Source organism: Mastacembelus armatus, chromosome 19 (assembly GCF_900324485.2).
Source record: "Mastacembelus armatus chromosome 19, fMasArm1.2, whole genome shotgun sequence".
Lineage (NCBI taxonomy): Eukaryota > Metazoa > Chordata > Actinopteri > Synbranchiformes > Mastacembelidae > Mastacembelus > Mastacembelus armatus.
The window spans coordinates 3,972,761-3,992,934 of NC_046651.1; the positions used below are offsets into that span (position 1 = coordinate 3,972,761).

Consider the following 20,174-nt stretch of genomic DNA (forward strand, 5'->3'; position numbering starts at 1 on the left):
ATATATAGTTCAACTAAATTCCTATTGCAATAAGGACATTTTTTCATCACAACTCAAAAATATGGCCTTCAGAAACCAGGAAGAACAATGTCACAAAATGCTGTTTGCATTTTAAAGAACCATGTAGTATAAATATTAATAGAGTACAAAACTGCAGAGTTGTTGAGCTCTGAACCTCCTTAATCTGCAGATGGGCTTTCACAGTGTCATGGATGCACTCTTGCTCTTGCTTACCATGTGGTTATGACTAAGAACATTCTCTGTCACAGCTGAATAACCAGAAACACCAACAACCTCTATTTTTGTAGGGGATGATCAGTCTGGTATTGGAGTGTATTGATCGGCTTCATGTCTACAGCAGTGCAGCTCATTTTGCTGAGGTAGTAGGAAGGGAGGCAGGAGAGTCCTGGAGCTCCATCCTTAACTCCCTCTACCAACTACTTGGTATATTTTTCACTTCCTCTGTCAACATGGTTTCTAAAACCATATGTTAGGACTTCACATTTTGATATTCACAATAATACATATTGTGTTCCAATTTAAAAAACTCTTTTGTGCACTCTCCACTGTCCTAAGCTGCACTGATCAGAGGAAACAGAAAAAACTGTGCCCAGTTTTCGGGATCATTGGACTGGCTGATTAGCAGACTGGAGCGACTGGAGGCTTCTTCTGGTAAGTTATTTTTGTTGCGGTCATGGGGTCAATAGTTCAATTGTTGTCATTGTGTAACATGATTTGAAGACAATACCATGTTTGTGTAAGATGTTTTAGCAGGTGTCTATCTTACCAGATAAACCACATAACCTTTTGACCTGTGTGAATGATGAGCTGAAACTTCTAACTGCACCCACGCATCATGTGCCTTGTTTGTTCCTGACTATAAAAATAAAACACTGCTCAGTGAAAGGAGTCAAAGGAGAGTCAAGGTCGCATGGGGGAGAGAAGAAAGTCTCCATCTACAACTGGGGCCTTTTTCACTTGCAGGCATATACTCGGTACAAAGTTGTCGTGGGTTTCATTGCCTTCAGGGAAAAGAACCATGTCAGTGTAGCGTAAACCTGACAATATTGACTTTGAGATTCTCACACTTTACAACTAATGACTGATCACCAATGGACCATCACGGTGACAGTGCTGAACTCTGGATCCAATTGCTGTTTTGTCAAGAGCACATGACAGAAATCTGGGCACTTATTTTGAAATATAAAAAACTAAAAAAATCCAAACAAAATAGTCTTGCCAGTGACCACAAATAAATAAATAAATAAATAAATAAAATTTAAAAAATCAAGCATTATACTGTATGCATACACCCAATCTATTAATCGTTCTTATCTTACTAAAAACAGACCTGCTAAAGATTCTGAGAATCAGGGTTGACCCAAGTCCAATCAGTTTATTACCTATTATCACCTTATTATGGGTGACATCATCGTTCATTAATGAAATCACTGATTTCTTCAGTATTGACATGAGGTGACTGTGTCAGTAAATGAGAAAAAATGCCAATACACCAAAGCATTACAAGGAATATAAACACTATTAAGTTCTGGATATGTTATGCATTTCTAGGTATACTTGAGGTCCTTCACTGTGTGCTGGTGGAGAGTCCGGAGGCACTGAACATAATTAAAGAAGGACACATCAAATCAATTATATCTCTGCTGGACAAGCATGGACGCAACCACAAGGTACAGGTACCTTTTTCTTATACTTAATTATAAACATATGTATATATGTATACACAATAAAAAGATCCCCTGGGGAGTCCCCACACTGCAGGTCAGGATGTCAGACACACAGTCCCGGGCTCTCAAAAACTGGGACCGGTTTGTGAGATTGTCCAGGATCCACTCTGCCAAGTCAAAGTTCATACCATCTTTCTCCAGTTTGTCCCTCAGAAGCACCGACTGTATGGTGTTGAACGTGCTGGATAAGTCAAAGAACAGAATTCTCATAGCACTGCCAGAGCACGGTGATGCAGGATGATGGCATCCTGCAATCCTATGCCACAGTGGTAAGCGAACTGCAGCAGGTCCATCGCTGAGCTCACCACAGAGCGTAGGTGGTCGAGGACCAGTCTCTCCAGTGTCTTCATAAGATGGGACATGAGAGCCACCGGCCTGAACCTGTTGAGATCTTTAGTGTGCGGTGTCTTGGGCACTGGTACCACATAGGAGGTCTTCCAGAGCTGTGGTACCACCCTCAGCTTGAGGCTCAGATTGAAGACATGCTCCATAACTCCACACTCCGGAGACCACTCTGTACAGGATTTAAGAAGCCTGGAGCTGTTACCATCTGGTCCGCCACAGCTCACTTCTCACTGGGGCTGGTATTAAGGACAAGGGTGGGCAGGGGGGGCTGTGTGCTGGGGGGTGGGTGAGTCCGTGGAGCTGTGAAGTGGTGGGGTGATGGGATGGGCCAGAGGTGTGAAAGACTGAAATAGTAACAAACTCTATAGGGAAGGTTTGGCGGAGGTGAAGAGTGCTGTGCTGTTATTCAATTCAATTCAATTCAATTCAATTTTATTTGTATAGCGCCAAATCACAATACAAATCATCTCAAGGCACTTTACAAAAACTAAAACTAAAAACCCAACAATTCCCTTATGAGCAAGCACTTGGCGACAGTGGAGAGGAAAAACTCCCTTTAACAGAAGAAAAAACCTCCAGCAGAACCGGGCTCAGTTTGGGCGGCCATCTGCCTCGACTCGACCGGTGCACCGGTGGTCCTTGGGACGTCTAGGCCTATACCAGCATAACTAAGGGATGGTTCAGGGTTGCCTGAAGCCAGCCCTAACTATATGCTTTGTCAAAGAGGAAGGTTTTAAATTCTATTCTATATTTTACAGGGAGCCAATGAAGAGAAGCCAATATAGGAGAAATATGATCTCTCTTGCTAGTTCCTGTCAGGACTCTGGCTGCGGCATTCTGGATTAATTGGAGGCTTTTTATGGAGATATTGGGACATCCAGATAGTAATGAGTTACAGTAATCTAGCCTTGAGGTAACAAATGCATGGACTAGTTTTTCTGCATCATTTTGAGACAGGATGTTCCTAATTTTGGAAATGTTGCGCAGGTGAAAGAAGGCAGTTCTAGAGATTTGTTTTATGTGTGAGTTAAAGGACATGTCCTGGTCAAAAATAACTCCAAGGTTTTTCACAGTAGTGCTGGAGACCAGGGCTATGCCATCTAAAGTAGCTATAATTTTAGAAAAGTTATTTTGAGATTTTTTGGCCCAAATACAATGACTTCTGTTTTCTCTGAATTTAAAAGTAAAAAGTTACTGGTCATCCAGGCCTTTATGTCAGTTAGACAGGCTTGAAGTCTGATCAGCCCTTTTTTCTGGAACAGGATGCCGTTGGCAACTGTGTCCTTTACAGAAACATCCAAGAAAAAGGGCTGAGTATAATCAGGAATGGCCAGATCTGCGGCCGTTGCCAGAGCTTGCTTGAGGGAGATGATGTTCCGTTCTGCCTCAGTTGTCCAAACGAGCGGTGCTGAAAGATTCCGCATGCCCTGTTCCTTGACTAGCTGTTGAAGTGGAGTGGTAAGGTTGGCATAGTCGAGAATGTAAGAGCGGCTGTAGCCCGTGAGCCCCAGAAAGGAGAGCATATCTTTGACCAGTACCGGCCAAGGGTGGTGCAGGATGGTAGACCTGTGAGCAGGTGATAATCCCGCCCCTGCTTGCGAAATCAGTGCCTGGAGACAGGTCGCGATGGAGGGTGCGGCAAGCAGAAGGTCATCAACATACTGGATTAAGGTGGTGCCTTCTGGCAAAGCGCAGGAATGTAGCACCTGTTTCAAAACCTGATTGAAAATACCAGGCGAGAGAGCGAAGCCCTGAGGGAGTCTGGTGTACCTGAGCTGGCATCCCCGATAAGTAAAAGAGAAAATGTCACAACACTCCTCTGCCAACGGGAGGCAGAAGAAGGCATTGGCCAGATCAATACAAGAAAACCAAGTCTGGCTAGGATCCAGGTTAGCCAGAGCCACGTATGGGTTGGGAACCGGAACGGTGGAAGTTACTAATATATCATTGATGGCCCTAAGATCATGTGCCATACGGAACTTACCTGTACCCTTTTTCTCAACCAGTAAAATGGGTGTGTTCCACCGTGACGAGGAGGGTTCTAGCACCCCGCTCGTATTAGGCCTTCAATAGTATCCCTGATCCCCTCCTCTGCCTGAGGTTTATGTGGATATTGGCAGATCCAAAGGGGAAGCCCCCCTTGGACCTGGAAGGTGACCGGGGGACAGTCCGTTAAGCCCACGTCCGTGGGAGACTGAGCAGCTGAGATAACATGTCTGCTGCTAGGTGATGGTCAATGCGTGTCATATCATGGTACCTAGACACCTCTCTGTGTTCTAATATAGCAGGGTCTGTGGCTGTCAACTGAATGCAAAAAGTTTTAATCTGGGGAGCGTACCAGACCTGCGGTATGGGGGTGGTCTGCCAGTCTTTGTGGGCCAACGCCCTCTTGAAGGTACCTTCCAGTTCTTTAGCCTCATGGTTAGGATGTAGGGCGAGAGACACATGTGGTGCACTGTACTCACCCATGCGAAACCAATCTTGTTGGGCCAGGAGAAGCTGCACTCCTGCCACCAACCCCTCGGGGGCGACATAGATATTCTCGGCGTCGATGCTCCAGGAGTCCCCCTCTACCTGTTCAAATGCCTCAAATGCCTCCTTGTACCAATCAGTTTGGAGCTTATCATAGAAGAGGGTAACATGGAGAGGGTCCGGGGGAGGAATGTAGGGCTCGAGGAGCGAGATCCAGGGGCGCCAAAACTGATACGTGGACCATATTCCCTTGTGTCCCGGACTCTCCGGGCACAACCTAGCCCAGTAGATGTCGGCTACCTCGTCCGCCAGCGGCTTCAACAAGCATTGTTTTCGTGTCCCGTCTAAATGTGTCCGACATGGTAGTCGCAGGCCAATCTGGCAGAGTGACAGTAAGTCCCTCGGGGGCACACAAAATAGTGGCCCCAAGATTAATCAATAAGTCCCGGCCGAGGAGGTTGATAGGAGTGCCAGGTGAATAAATGTAGGGGTGGCGTACCTGCTGGCTGCCTACTTGGGTGAGCAGAGGTCGAGTTACTGGCAGAGTCCGTTTCTCCCCCGAGAAGCCCATGACGGTGGTCTTGTGTTTCGACAAGGTGGAGGCAGGGGTGGTGTTGAGAGTAGAACACGTAGCCCCTGTGTCGACCAAAAACGACAGATTCTTATGGTTCACCTTCATGGACAGCAGTGGATCTGCCGTGTTCGTTCCGCTGTCCAGACCTCTCGGCGGGGTGTGTCATTCTTGGTAGGAGTCCTCCCAACTGGATGGAGGACCCCAATCCATCACAGGCATGTTGTGAGCCGGTGTGGGGCCACCCCTACCACGTTGCGGTTGCACTCCCTGCCGTCCTCGAGCTCGGCCCTGAGCCATACAGCCCCTGTATGGGCAGTCCTTGATCCAATGATCGTTTCCGTTGTAGAGGAAACATAGGGCTGAGTCCCTACTAAGTGGGCCCCCACGACCACCGGGTCCTTTCCACCCACGGCCCCCCCTCGGAGCACCCCTGTATCCTCCCCTATTTCCTGGAGAGTAATGTTGCGGCTTCCAAGGAGGTATTGGGAACAGTTTGGGAGTATCCAGAGCATCCATGCCCCACTGCCACATAACCTTCTTGGCCTCCTCTTTTTTTATTTTTGTTCTTTTCGGCATTGACTTTCTGCCTTGCTTCCGCCAACTGGAGCTTCAGCAGCTGAGTCTGGAGCTCCTGATTTTGCTCCCCTTCCTTCAGCATCTGCTGCTGGACACGGGTGAGGTGATGCACCAAATGTCTCTCCCACACCACTGAATCAGCCCTCTGCATATCTGGATTGTCAATCATAGCCGTTTTGACCTTTTCTGGGACCGCCTGTCGGTACCACTCCCTTTGGGGACCTGATTTACCTGGGTGAGACCCTGTCTGTCGGATCCACAACTCTTTACTCTGGTCTAAGAAGACTCTGGGGTTGTCTTTAACGTTCCAAGTCACCTTTGCTGAATTTGGCAGCGGATATTTCTTGTGGATTGCCTTGCTCAGGTCACCAGCCCACCGGGCAAACGGCTCCTCATCCGGTCTGCGGAGGGTGCCCGCAGCCTTCTCTATATCTCTTGCATCCATGCTGGTCAGGCATCTCTGAATCACAGCTCTAAAATCTCCAATAGCTAATCTCTGTCCTGCGGTCAGCGAATCCAATTTGGTGAGCCACAGGCCTCCCCCCTCTGCCACTGGGGGAAGTTGGTCCACCAAAGCCTGCACATCCCCCGACCCGTAGGGCCGGTATTGAAACCCACCTCTGGTGGCCATCAAGGGGAACATCAACACATCATTCTGGGACCTCAGTCCCCCACAGCTCGGTCCTCCGTTGTCCACAGCCCAGTCTTCCTGCCTTTAAAATATATTCAACTTGAATCCCCAGATTGACCCATTTTTCTGGTGGGCCCCATCTGTCATCATTCATCTCGCGATCAAAATCTCCATCCATTTTGATCTTTTCTTTATTTATTTGTATTTAGTTGTAATTCGGTGTTTCCTCCACCAGATGGAGCAATTTTCCAATTCCTGTTGCAGTACCTCCCGCCTCCTGCGGGTGTCAGCAGCTACCCCTGCAGTTCTGCTCGGCGCCACTAGAGGGAGCCAAATAGTGGGAGGAGCAACCTCTGAATCACTTCACCTCTACTTCCTGGTTCTGTGGTCAGTGTGAATCAAGGTCCCCTCAGAGACACTTCCTGTTCGTACTGACCTCTTCACTCACCACATGCCTCTCATAAATATCTTTACTTACCTCTTTCACTCAGTTGATATTTTATATCATACTTACGTCTATATTCCTATGTTATAACAGATATTATACTTATGAACCGTATATTAATTTATACACCTTAAACCCTGTGTCCAATAACAATAACTACATCGAATAATTCAAAATTAATTACCTTTCACCCAATTTCACATTCATACGAATATGTCCCGATCGAACACGGCTGAGGTTTTTTATTAAACTGTGGCCTGCCGATCGTACACGGCCCAGATCTTTTTATTAATTTCTTTTTCGGGGTCTCCCCAGCTCCCCGGGTCTTTCAACCCAGTTCACCCAGCCCCCCCGTCGAGAACTGGTGGGGTCCACCACGACCCGAGAGTTAAATACTCTAATCTGCCGATCACACACGCACGGATTTTTATTAATCTATCCGCCGATCGCACACGCACGGATTTTTATTAATCTATCCGCCGATCGCACACGCACGGATTTTTATTAATCTATCCGCCGATCACACACACACGGATAGTTTTTCTTTTATTGTATTTTCTTTATATATTTTACTTTCGATTTATAACTTTCAATCCGTCACAATTTGTAACCAATCCGAAATACACATCGACAGTATCCATTTTAGTGGTATTCAATTCAGCAGAATTTAATATAATAGGTTTCTGCCTTACCTTTTGTTTGGCGCCTCAGAAACTGTCAATGTGATCTTTTTTAGTCCAATTCATTCCCCCTCAAAGACCGGACGAGCCTCCAAATTGTTGAAAAGTCAGACCTTGTGACCTTCACCCGAGTTCATTAATGGAGAGATATAAGAGGACGGATTGTAAGTTAGGAATCGGCACACTGGTTTATTATAAAAGTACAAAGACGTCTCCGGAGATCCACTCACACACGCAGGCAGAGAGATCTAAACAATAGATGGAAACTATACAATGTTTAAACTGTTGGGCAGCGCCCCACCAAAAGGAATTTATGATATTACCTTATATGGAGTTGTTATTGCCAACTGTCTTCTATGTGTTCTGGGTGGGGGTCGCTTGAGCAAACCAAGGCCAGTTACTTCCTTTATCTTATGTGAAGTCCCCATGGGTGCATCTGCATTCCACAGATTCACTAACTTCTTTTTCAGAGGGGCTACAAAATCAAGCGTTTCACGCAGTGACGTTACAGCGCTGTCAACAACATGATCAATTTGGTAGGGAGTGGGATTGAAGCAGCTGCCCTCCACTATGTTTATGCTTGGCATAGATGTAAATAAAGATGGAATGATTTTCTTAAATTTATTAACAGCGTTGTCGGATAAACATCTGCTGTAGTGGAATTTTCTTCCAAACGCTCCATGATCCATCATTTTAAATTCAGATGCTGAGGCCATTATTTTCAACATCTACATGAATGTTAAAATCTCCCACTATAATGACTTTATCTGATCTAAGCACTAAATCAGACAGGAAGTCAGGGAATTCAGTTAAAAACTCTGAGTAAGGGACAGGTGGACGGTACACAATGACAAGTAGAACTGGTTTTTGTGTTTTCCAGTTTGGACGCGAGAGACTAAGAGTGAGGCTCTCAAATGAGTTATAACTGTTCTGAGGATGAAAGTTTAATAATAAGTTTGAGTGGAAGATTGCAGCTACTCCTCCACCTCGACCTGTGCTTCGAGGAACATGATAATGTTTATGACTGAGGGGGGTTGATTCATTCAGACTGACATATTCATCCTGCTGTAACCAGGTTTCAGTAAGATAAAGTAGGTCAATTTGGTGATCAGTTATCAAATCATTTACTAACAGAGATTTTGATGCAAGAGACCTGATATTTATTAGTCCACATTTGACAGTCCTGTTTTTCTGTTCAATAAGAGGAGTGGTCTTAATTTTTACTAGGTTTTTATGAATAACTCCTCTTCTGTTAACTTCTGATTTATTTGATTTATATGTTCGAGGGGCAGACACTGTCTCTATGTGGTTTGAGGGGGGCGGCGGCTCTAAGGAAACTGCAGAGAGGTGTTTTAGACTGAGTCTCTGCATCCCGGTCCCCACCCTGGATTGTCAGGCTTTAGGTCAGCTAATAAACTCGGCCAAATTTCTAGAGATGAGAGCTGCACCATTCAAAGTGGGATGGATGCCGTCTCTCGCTACCAGACCGGGTTTTCCCCAGAAAGTGGCCCAATTGTCTATGAAGCCCACATCGTTTGCTGGACACCACCTAGACACCCAGCGACGGAACGACGACATGCGGCTAAACATGTCATCGCTGGTCAGACTGGGGAGGGGTCCAGAGAAAACTATGGAGTCCGACATTAATTTAGCAAAGTTACACACCGACTCAACATTAATTTTAGTGACCTCCGATTGGCGTAATCGGGTGTCATTGCTGCCGACGTGAATAACAATTTTCTCATATTTACGATTAGCCTTAGCCAGCAGCTTCAGATTTGACTCGATGTCGCCCGCTCTGGCCCCAGGAATACATTTGACTGTGGTCGCTGGTGTCTCTATTTTCACGTTCCTGACTATGGAATAGCCAATTATCAGAGCCGGTTTCTCAGCGGGTGTGTCGCTGAGCGGGGAAAATCTATTAGAAACGTGAACAGGCAGGTGATGAGCTGTGGGCTTCTGCTTAGGAGTACGTTTCCGTCGGACCGTCGCCCAGGCTAATTCTCCGGGCTGCTCCAGAGCTGCCCTTGGACCACTAACAGACCCTGAGCTCAGTGGCTCCACACCAGCTAACGGGGCTAGGCTAGCTGGCTTTTGTTCGAAGGTGCGGAGCCGTGCTTCCAAATCAGTGATCTTCGCCTCCAAGGCTAACAGAACCTTACACTTATTACAGGTATCATTATCGCTAGCTAAGCTAACCGGTAGGCTAACGAGCGCTAAGTCAGGAAATAGCAATAAATACTGGTCAAAATAGAAAGGTACTTGACTTGTACCGGAATGTAGCAGTTAATGAATTGTTTAGAGTTTAGTTAGTTTTTAGGTGTGTTAAACTATAGCTAGTCTGTTGCTAGTCTGTAGACGAACTATACAACACACACAAGACGACACGCTTGCAAGAAAAAAGTGATTCAGGGGACCTAAGTTTGATCCCACTTGAAGCTGCACTCTGGTTTGTAATGGGAATTTATAAACATAATTTTCGCTGAGACTCACACATAATAAATCTTACGTAGCCTATATGAAATTTTAGCGATATTCACAAAACTGACTTTTGTGCTGTAGTATCAGATATTTTAGAAGTTTGTACATTTAGACACAGCAAAATCACCAGTGTTAGATCAACACCAAATTGTTGGTATGTGAACAGTAGAAACCTATAAACAGTATTAACACTCTCAAAGTTTATTTAAAACTGATGATTTTGCTGTGTAGGAACAACATTTTTAAGAGACAGTAGTGGTAAGTAGTCCCTGATCAAAACAAAATGAGGCGGTCCTCCTGTCCAGCTGCTTGGCATACAGTAGTGAGGATCTGAATGCCTTGTGGAGCCAACCGAGTTGCTTTTCCAAGGGGTGTTGAACCAACTCCTCTTGTTAAATAGATCTTGTGTATTTTAATGATGCCAGCTACAGGGGATGGGTGGACAGAAAGGATAAGGATAGAGAAAGAGAGTAGATAGAGAAGAGAGAAAAAGACAATAGAAAACAACTACTGCAGTGATGTGTAACCTGGGTTTCAGTATAGGTGTATAACTGTAATGTACCTTAGAGCCAATATCAGAAGAACCTGTAACGCCTGGAGTCTGAGGTGTGAATATCAGTAAGGAGAACAGGACAATGGTATAAATTTTAAATGAAATGGAAATAAAAAGTCAGTGTGCAGCAGTCCATCCTACTATACAAGGCAGTAAATGAGATCAGCCTCCCTGAAAAATTAAGTTGTCCTACCAGACCAGATAGTGCTGAAGAAGAACCATCTGGAAATGGCAAGTCCTCTCTCTTACTAGTGTCACTCTTTAGCTTGGCTTGCCACCAGTCGACTGGAAAGTTATGAATTTTCTGTGGATGCTATCGCTGCAGTTTAAAAGTCTCATAAAAACAAACTGACCTATGAACAGGTCACACAATTTTCAAATAACCATATTGTGCCAATTACAAAGTCACCATATAACTGTAGGTCCACAGGCAACAAATTTCCCCTGCTAGACGTGTTTCTCCACTTAACGGAATGCTAATATTGTTAGCATAGGCCTGTGGAATTTTACATTGAAAAATTTAGCTTAGCAGCTAGCAGACTTTTCCTTCTCATACTTACTAAACAATCATGACAAAAGCTTCTTGTACTCACCGTTGAATCCTTTAACCCACACTTCAAAAATACAAACCAACAGGAGCTTGATTCAAATTTCAGAAGTTTAGTGCAAAGTTTAACAGTGCAGTAACGTGCTTACATGTTCCATTTGTCATGAAACAGACTACAAGAAAGCGCCAGCTGATTAGCTCCTACATTACAACGATTCATCTGATTGGCTGACCTCGTACACATAGAAATGTACATATACAGGAAACAGCAGTAAAGTCTGCAGAAGTGGCAAAAGTACTCACATTCTATACTGTAGAAGTACAGATACTTGTGTGAAAAAACACTGGTAAAAGTAGAAGTACCGACTCAATTCCTTTACTCAAGTAAAAATAAGAAAGTACAGGGTCTGTATTTGTACTTTGTTGCTTTCCACCTCTGAAAGTCTTTAGGGCTTTTTCATTATTTGGCAGCACTGCATTCAAAGCATAATGTAGTGTCCCGGTGGCTGCAGTGGTTGTTGGATAGTGAATGTACCATTAAATGTTACCGCATTAGCTCACACTAACCCATGCAAGCATGGAGAGAACATGCAAACTCCACACAGAAAGGCTGGGTTGTGAACCCGGGACCTTCTTGCTGTGAGGCGACAGTGCTAATCTCTCAACAACTGTGGTTGCAACATGTCACAATAATGATTTTTAAGTTTCAAGACATCAGTTTTGGTTATACATATTGTTTGAGTTATACACCCTGTTCCTAATACTTAACTGTGTTGTCTAGTAGGGACTGCAGATATACAATATAAACAATGACAATGCTTATACTGTGTCAGCAATACAATGTGAAACAAAGTCACTGATAACAATGCATTACTACTGTCAGCGATAGTAGTGCAATACAATGTTAATAATAATAGTGATAATAAATATAATGTTAATAATACAATTTATAGTCAGCAATGACAACTACCACATAATATGTGTATATGAATGTGTGCATGAATATATGTGTGTGTGTGTGTGTGTGTGTGTGTATCCATGTGTGTGTGAGTTTGTTACCAAATGTTATACATAGCAAGAACAGGAGGCCACCATGACACCACCCAGGCCCCAGCTGCAGACAGGTGCGTACCCTGATATTCATTCATCTCCAAATACTGAGCCCAGATCCACAGGGCCCACTAAAAAGGCCAGGCCACAGTGGGCCCACGGCCCAATCCCAGGGGACCCCCCCCAGAACAGGGACACCCAGCCACCGAACCAGGGCCGAGAGCACCCCAGAAAAAGACCGCTAATTTTCTCAGGCCACCAATTTGGGTTTTTAATCATTTTGAAGGTCTTTAAGCATATCCGATTCCAGAAGTTTTTATCTGGACTAAGGGATAGATCTGCCTGCCATTCTGAGGTTGGGAGAGAAATTGCGCCATTAGTTAATGTAAAGATAGTAGGTTCAGATAGTAGTTTAGGGGTTGACAGGTTGTGATGAATTTGCTTACCATTGAAGGTATGGATGGGGCAGCATGGTGGCTTAGTGGTTAGCACTGTTGTCTCACAGCAAGAAGGTTCCTGGTTTGAAACCCAGCAGGGGCCTTTCTGTGTAGAGTTTGCATGTTCTCCCTGTGCTTGTGTGGGTTTTCTTCATGTACTCCAGTTTCCTCCCACAGTTCGAAAACATGTATGTCAGCTTGATTGGTGACTCTAAATTGCCCATAGGAGTGAGTGTGAGGTTGTTTATCTCCATGTGACCCTGTGAATAAGTGGGTATAGATGGATGGATGGATAGATGGATAGTGTAAGTTCAGTTGGCAAAAACCTAGTCATTTTAAGGAATTCCCACCAGGCTATCAGAGAAGTGTTTATGTTAATGCTTTTGAAGCATCTATGTGGTTTGATAATAGTGCTGATGAAAGGTAGGTCACAGATGTTGATTTCTTTGCAGCGCATTTGCTATGTATCCCTCCAAGAGTCATCAAGTGGATTGCGATGGATCATTAATAGATATATTGTAATCTAAATAATGATAAAAATTTGGCAATTCTAGACCACCACTAGAGTTTTTAAACTGTTTTGTGGTGGTTTGTTTTTCCATAAGAATCTAGAGATGCTTTGGTCTAGTGACTTGACCCAAGTGAGGGTTGAGTCGGAATCATTGAGAACAGACAATTGATTTTAGGGAGAATCATCAATTTTATGGTTGCAACTCTTCCCATGAGTGATTCAGGCAAAGTGTTCCATTGCACAGGGTCATTGTCCATGGATTTAAACAGGGGTGTGTAATTTAACTGTACTGGGGAAAGATATTGACACCCAGATACCCAGACACTGAGATATCTAATGTTGCCTGACTGAAGAGGAGATGTAGACAAAAATTGGAAATTGCAGTTAATAGGTAACTAATTTTAACCTGCCACCGGCTGTGGAGGTAGAGCAGGTTGACCATGATGAGTGTTCAGAGGGTGGTTCGATCCATGGCTTCCCTGGTCCACAAGCCAAAGTGTCCTTGGGCAAGACTCTGAACCACAAGTTATCCGCAGAGGCTGTTCCACCAGTGTATGATTGTGTGGATGAATGGACAAGTAGTGTAAATGCGCTTTGAGTACACTTGAGTGTAGAAAAGTGCTATACAAGTATAAGACTATTTCGGAAACATCAGATACCAGTTCTGTTATGATCTTAGGTTTCGGTTTCTTGTCCGATTTCTATTTTGGTTTTTGAATTTCCTGTGCTCCTTAGGTTAGTTTTAGGTAGCGTGTGTTTCATTAGTGTGGAGGTTTTACACTGTGTCAAGGGGTGACTTGAATCTTTGCTTGACCCATTTGATGGTATGTGGTTCTGTCTCTTTTATTGGGTTAGTGTTTTATGGTTGTAGAGGGTTGTAAATAACTGCCAACAATTTGGTTAGTGCTGGTAGAGGCCTGGAGATAGAGGACACCTGAACAAACATGTAGGGTCTGCTCAGATGAGCCCATCCCTGGTGACAAAGTGTTTATAAACCTGGTGTTGTAACACAGAGTCAGAGGATTTCTGCAAGGACGTCCTCTCCGGGCCCGTGATTAAACCTGAGATGATTCATCACACTTGTGGTTGTTTCTGAGAATTAGCAACTCTCAAACTTAAAGAAATTTCCACAACATTAGTTAAATTACTTCCACCTGTGTTTAATTAGTCTTTTGGTTCTGAAGCTATTTATACTCCCTCTTTTGCTTTGTTCGTTGTCGCAGCATTAGTTAATTGTGGTTGAAGTAGTGTGGTGTTTCTCCTTTCGTGTTCTTGGTGTTTGCCGGTTTGCCTGCCTGTCCTCGCCAGAGTGGTGTCTTGTTTTCCAGACAGGAACTCTTCGTTTTTGTGTCTGGGCCCTGGAAGATCCAGGAGAAAATAAAAAAATTTCTTTTTGTGTTCTGCATTTGGGTCCTACCTCTCCTCTTTGTCACCGCACCCCACAAATCATAACAAGTTCACTTCAAACCCACCAACACTAACACAGAGACTGGTTGACCCGACACCAAAACAAAAGAGGAGCAATGTAGTGTATGTCGTCCAGTGTAAGGAAGAATGCTCAGAACTTTACATTGGAGAAACCAAACAACCACTTAACAAGAGGATGTGCCAGCACAGGAGGAACAGCTCCTCAGGAAAACAGTCAGCTGAGCACCTCCATTTAAAACAGATGGGACACTCTTTTGAAGACAGTGATGTACAGATTTTGGACAGAGAAGGTAGGTGGTTTGAGAGAGGGATCAGGGAAGCTATCTATGTCCAAGTGGAAAACCTGAATCAAACTGTGCCTGTTTTTTTTGTTTGTTTTTGTTTTTACATATTCTTTTGTATGTCCGTGCTCTTTAGGTTTTAGATGTGTTGTGTTCGCTCTGTGTGTGTCATGGCGTAGCTGTGCGCTCCAACCAGCATCTGATCTGTGACAACTTGCTGCCAGGACGAGATTTGTTACTGCAGACCCGCCTGATCAACCACGTAAGCAGGTATACACACTTGTTTACATAATTTTAGGGGACATTACATTGACTTCCATGTTCTGGAGACTTACCCTAATCATTATTTGCCTAACCCAAAACCCTCACCTGAGACGCCGTTGTCACTTTAAAATTCAGTGATTTATATTTTGGGGACTTGCTTTTTGTCCCCACAAGGTAGTCAAATCATCATAATGTGAATGTGAGAACACACCAATGTCTCTACAACATGACCTATGCAGATACACATACTTGACGGAACACATGAAGTTACCATTCAGGCTGTCTATAGGTCATTTTCAGTACTAGGTCTCTGCTCGACTTTTCCAGCATATTTTTCAACTTTCAGTTTTATTTGGTTTATGCAGAATAGCATGAAGGAGGAGCAAGTAAACAAAAAGACATAAAGGCGTACATATACTGTATGGACATATTTAAACCCAAAAGATTTCCAAGCTGTAGATAATCATTGTTCTGATGGTTTTATGTCAATGTGGTGCTTTAAATTGTTTGGTTTTTTTTGTATGCTAGTTTTCTTTGATAATGTTTGCATTTATTTACATTCAATTTGTAAAATAAGAATATTTAAAAGTAAAGCAGGATTTGTGTCAATAGCCTTTCTATTAAAAAATAACATATTCCATGTCTTTTCCTTCTCCCAACAGCATGCGCCCTAACATCTTCCTGGGGGTCAGTGATGGCTCTGCTCAATACAGGAAGTGGTATTATGAGCTCATTGTGGATCAGGCATTACCATTTGTCACAGCAGAGGCCACTCATCTCAGGTTGGGCTGGGCCAATACCAGTGGCTATGCACCCTACCCCACTGGGGGGGAGGGTTGGGGAGGCAATGGTGTGGGTGATGATCTCTACTCCTATGGTTTTGATGGCCTCCATCTTTGGTCAGGTGAGCTATAGATGAGCTGAATGCCGATGAAATTGTGTTAAAGCAGATAATAAATACTAAGTCGGCTTCCTGACGATAGTCAATTCAAAATGCAGACGTTAATACCCTACTTAAAGTTAAACCCAATCCAAGCTAAAACCCTGTTTTCACTTTCTTTCTATCAAACATTTATAGGCTGCATTGCACGAACTGTTAGCTCCCCGAGTCAGCATCTCTTGAGGTCACAGGATGTGGTGAGCTGCTGTCTGGACCTAAGTGTGCCCAGTATCTCCTTCAGGATCAACGGCCAGCCGGTTCAGGGCATGTTTGAGAACTTCAACTCTGATGGACTCTTCTTCCCTGTAGTCAGCTTCTCAGCTGGAGTCAAGTCAGTGCCTTACTGAAAACATTTCACACAAATGGAAAATCAGTTTTTGCACTCATGACAGAGTAAACCTGTGTACCTTCAGTGTGACCATCAAACATAGCATGAGGTCATTTAGGTTAGCATTTTCCTAAATGCTTGTATAAAATCACATGATATTTCCAAACAGACAGTACATTGATAGTGTACAGCCTGCTGTGATAATGCAGCACTTTAAAGGCAATTGCAGATCTCTTGTACAACAGCTTGGCATGAGTTACAGAATAATAATTGCAGGTGGCAATTAACTCACACAACTTTTTTACAGCACTATGGACCTTAAGTCAACTGTTCAGATACCTCTATACTGTATTTACTTGAAGGTTAACACGAGGTTAATCCAGAAATGATCAGGAGGTTCCCTAGTATTTTGTATTTGCTGATGCCATAGTTATACTACTGGAGAACCCAGTGTCAAGATTCACTCAACTTTTAACACTATATTAAGTTAGTGTTTGATGATTCAATGTAAACATATGTCACTCAATAGAAAACAGTGTTCTAAGAACTATTATAGTTCTCAGAAAGTAAATTATACTTTCAATTTTGATAATTGATTGTTTTAGGGGGGCTGAAATGACAGACAGGGGGGCTAAAGCCCCCCTAAAAGGGTCTAGAACCACCCCTGGTTTCATACAAGATCTGGCCACTGGACAAATTTGTAATGATATATTGATGTGATTATTCTTATAATTAGGTTTGGGCCATACAAATTACAGGAGAAGTAACAAAATGGGAGTGGGTGGGGCATGGGTGAAAAATACAGGAGACTCCCGGGAAAAATGTGTTGGCAGGTATGGTGTCCAACCTCCAACAGAAATGCACATTTGTTTTCACTGATCCATACTGCTGATCAAACAGTCTACTGTGACTGTGATGATGGACCTTACAGCATCAATGAAGAGTTGAATTGGTTTGATTACATTAAGAAACATTTGCTTATTGACCCTTTTACTGAGCCTTATTTGTGTAAACTAATTGTGTTCAATTGAATTTTCAATCCTAAAACCACAATCAATGAATGATTTCAATGAATGAATTTGAATGATTTCAATGCTTCTGAGCATTATTTCCTTAAGGCTCTAGAAATCAATGTAGTATCACTTCATCTTTTTATTTATCTATGTACAATGTTAAACATGCAATTTCTTGTATTTTTGTGCGTAACATGTTAACTTCTATGCGACTCCTAAGATGAAGTATGTTCTTTTGGAATTCTAATGTCATGCTCCTGTAGTCTGCTAACTAATTATAGAGAGGGAAGTGAAAAATATAAATACAGTTTAAACAAAGCAAGATCATTTTAAATTCTCCTTTGATAATTGTGTCTCAAATTCCTTCTCTCATCATATGTCACCTTGCAGGGTGCGTTTTCTCCTTGGTGGTCGTCATGGGGAGTTTAAGTTCCTCCCTCCTCCAGGATATGCTCCTTGCTATGAGGCAGTATTGCCCAGGGAAAAACTGAAGTTGGATGTCAGTCAGGAGCAGAATGCAGCCAGAGACCTGCTGGGACCCACCATCACCCTGAGCCAGGCAGCATTTACTCCAACACCTGTGGACACCAGCCAGGTAGAGACCACTGTTAAGTTTAATTAATTGCTAAGTTTTAGCTTAGAGGAATGGTCTTTTATTGAAAATCTGTGTTCAGTTTAAAATAAACCATTCTGTAGTCATTACAAAATAAATAATAAAATAATAAAATAATAAATAAGAATATATGAAAAAATATAAATGTTAATTTCTACCAGCACGATATTTCAAGATTTTCGCAGTAAAAGTCTAAAGGACAACAGCACAACATGTTTGAGCTTCTTAATGACTCCTTAATAAATGCTAAAAATAAGAACTGACCTATCATACAGTGCTCCCTCACATCAACTTGTGAGACACCTAGAGATAGCAACTGGGTTATTCAGGATGGGCTCCAAGCAGCAGGAACATTGTCAATTTCAGCAGAAATAATGTTATTTAATCCTGATTCTTTTCACACAACCAGCTTAATTTCAAAATTCCACATTTCATTCACTCATTGAAGAACAGAAAGAGCAACTCAGGTGTGATGATAGAAATGTAAATCAACCTCAATTGTCGATGCAGCGAGCTGGGATCTCTGGTGCCTGTCGTGGCGGCAATCTGGCAAAACCGCCAAAAACATGGTGGACACCAAGGGTAAGGGATTCCGTCAAGCTGAAGAGGGAGTCCTATCGAGTCTGGCTGGCTTGTGGGACTCCTGAGGCAGCTGACAGGTACCGACAGGCCAAGCGTTCTGCGGCCCGGGCAGTGGCAGAGGCAAAAACTCAAGTATGAGAGACATTCGGTGAGGCCATAGAGGAGGACTATCAGTCAGCCTCAATGAGATGGATGAGATCCACCCTGAGTATCTCAAGTCTCTGGATGTTGTCATGGCTAACACGCCTCTGCAACATCCTGTGGCAATCGGGGACAGTACCACTGGATTGGCAGGCCAAGGTGATGGTCCCTCTTTTTAAGAAGGGGGACCAGAGGGTGTGTTCCAACTATAGAGGGATCACACTCCTTAGCCTCCCTGGGAAGATGTATGCCAGGGTACTGGAGAGGAGAAGCTGGCCGATGGCAGAATGTCAGATCCAGGAGGAACAATTTTCAGAATGCTCGAGGGTTCATAGGAGTTTGCCCAACCAATTCACATGTGCTTTGTGGACTTGGAAAAGGCATTTAACCGCATCCCTCATGACATCCTGTGGGAGGTGCTCTGGGAGTATGGGGGTTAAGGGCTATATGGTTTCTGTACAACCGGAGCAGGTGCTTGGTTCACATTGCTGGCAGTAAGTCAGACCTGTTCCCAGTGCATATCAGACTCCAGCAGGGCTGCCCATTGTCACCGGTTCTGTTCATTATTTTATGGAAAGAATTTCTAGACACAGACGGAGGCTGGAGGGAGTCCAGTTTGGGGACTAGAGGATTTCGTCTCTGCTTTTTGCAGATGATGTTGTCCTGTTGGCTCCATCAAGCCAGGACCTTCAGTGTGCACTGGGGCAGTTTGCATCCGAGTGTGAAGCAGCTGTCCCTCGGTGTCCCCACGAATGACATGGAGGAAGTGTCCAGGGAAAAGGAAATCTGGGCATCCCTGTTCAGACTACTGCCCCTGTGACCCGGCCCCAGATAAGCGGTAGAAGATGGATGAATGTTTGTTTTGTGTGGGTGTATAAATTATATGCAAACTAGAAAACAGAAGTATTCTAAATCTTGTGGTATCATGATTTTACATGACTGACACCAATGTCTTTCAGCTGGAAGCCTTCATCTGTGAAAATAGAATACAGAGTAGCATGAGAAATAAGAACCAATGAGCTCCAGGGGTGTAAAAAGAAGGAAGACCAGACTACGGTAATCACACAGCAGCTATCTAATTCAGAAATGCTCTTTGCAATGGCTATAGAGACAACAAATCCCAAACACAAAGGTAATTTTTGGGCAGTTTTTTGCCTTTATTTGATAGGACAGTGGAGAGAGACAGGAAATTAGGGGAGAGAGCAAGGGAAGACAAACCAGGGTCTCCTGCGTACATGGACAGGCACACTAGCGCTACGCCACCAGCGGCCCCCCTGCAGGGAATGTTCTTGCCTTATGAAGTGAAATCTGGTAGCTCTCCCACAATGTCCCCTGGCAAATCTATGCGCCATAATTCAAGTCAGTTTAATTCCATTTTAGTTTATTTGTATAGTGCCAAATAAGCACAAAAATCATCTGAAGGTAATTCACATAGAACCCAACAAATCTGAACAAGCACTGTGACTGTGGAGAGGATGGCCATCAGTCTGCTTTGACCAGTTGGGGTGAGGAGATAGTGGAGAGAGAAGGTTGA

At 43.7% G+C, this 20,174-nt stretch overlaps 1 protein-coding gene across 1 annotated transcript in view; it reads left to right on the forward strand.

Annotated features, from left to right (window-relative positions):
• The window catches only part of ryr2a (ryanodine receptor 2a (cardiac)), a 289,201-nt gene that overhangs the window by 17,732 nt on the left and 251,295 nt on the right, over positions 1–20,174 (forward strand). The window contains 7 exon segments of the mRNA XM_026315769.2: positions 309–444; positions 577–672; positions 1,573–1,691; positions 14,896–15,029; positions 15,686–15,927; positions 16,102–16,294; positions 17,695–17,899. Of these exon segments, the coding sequence (XP_026171554.1) occupies positions 309–444; positions 577–672; positions 1,573–1,691; positions 14,896–15,029; positions 15,686–15,927; positions 16,102–16,294; positions 17,695–17,899 (1,125 nt within the window).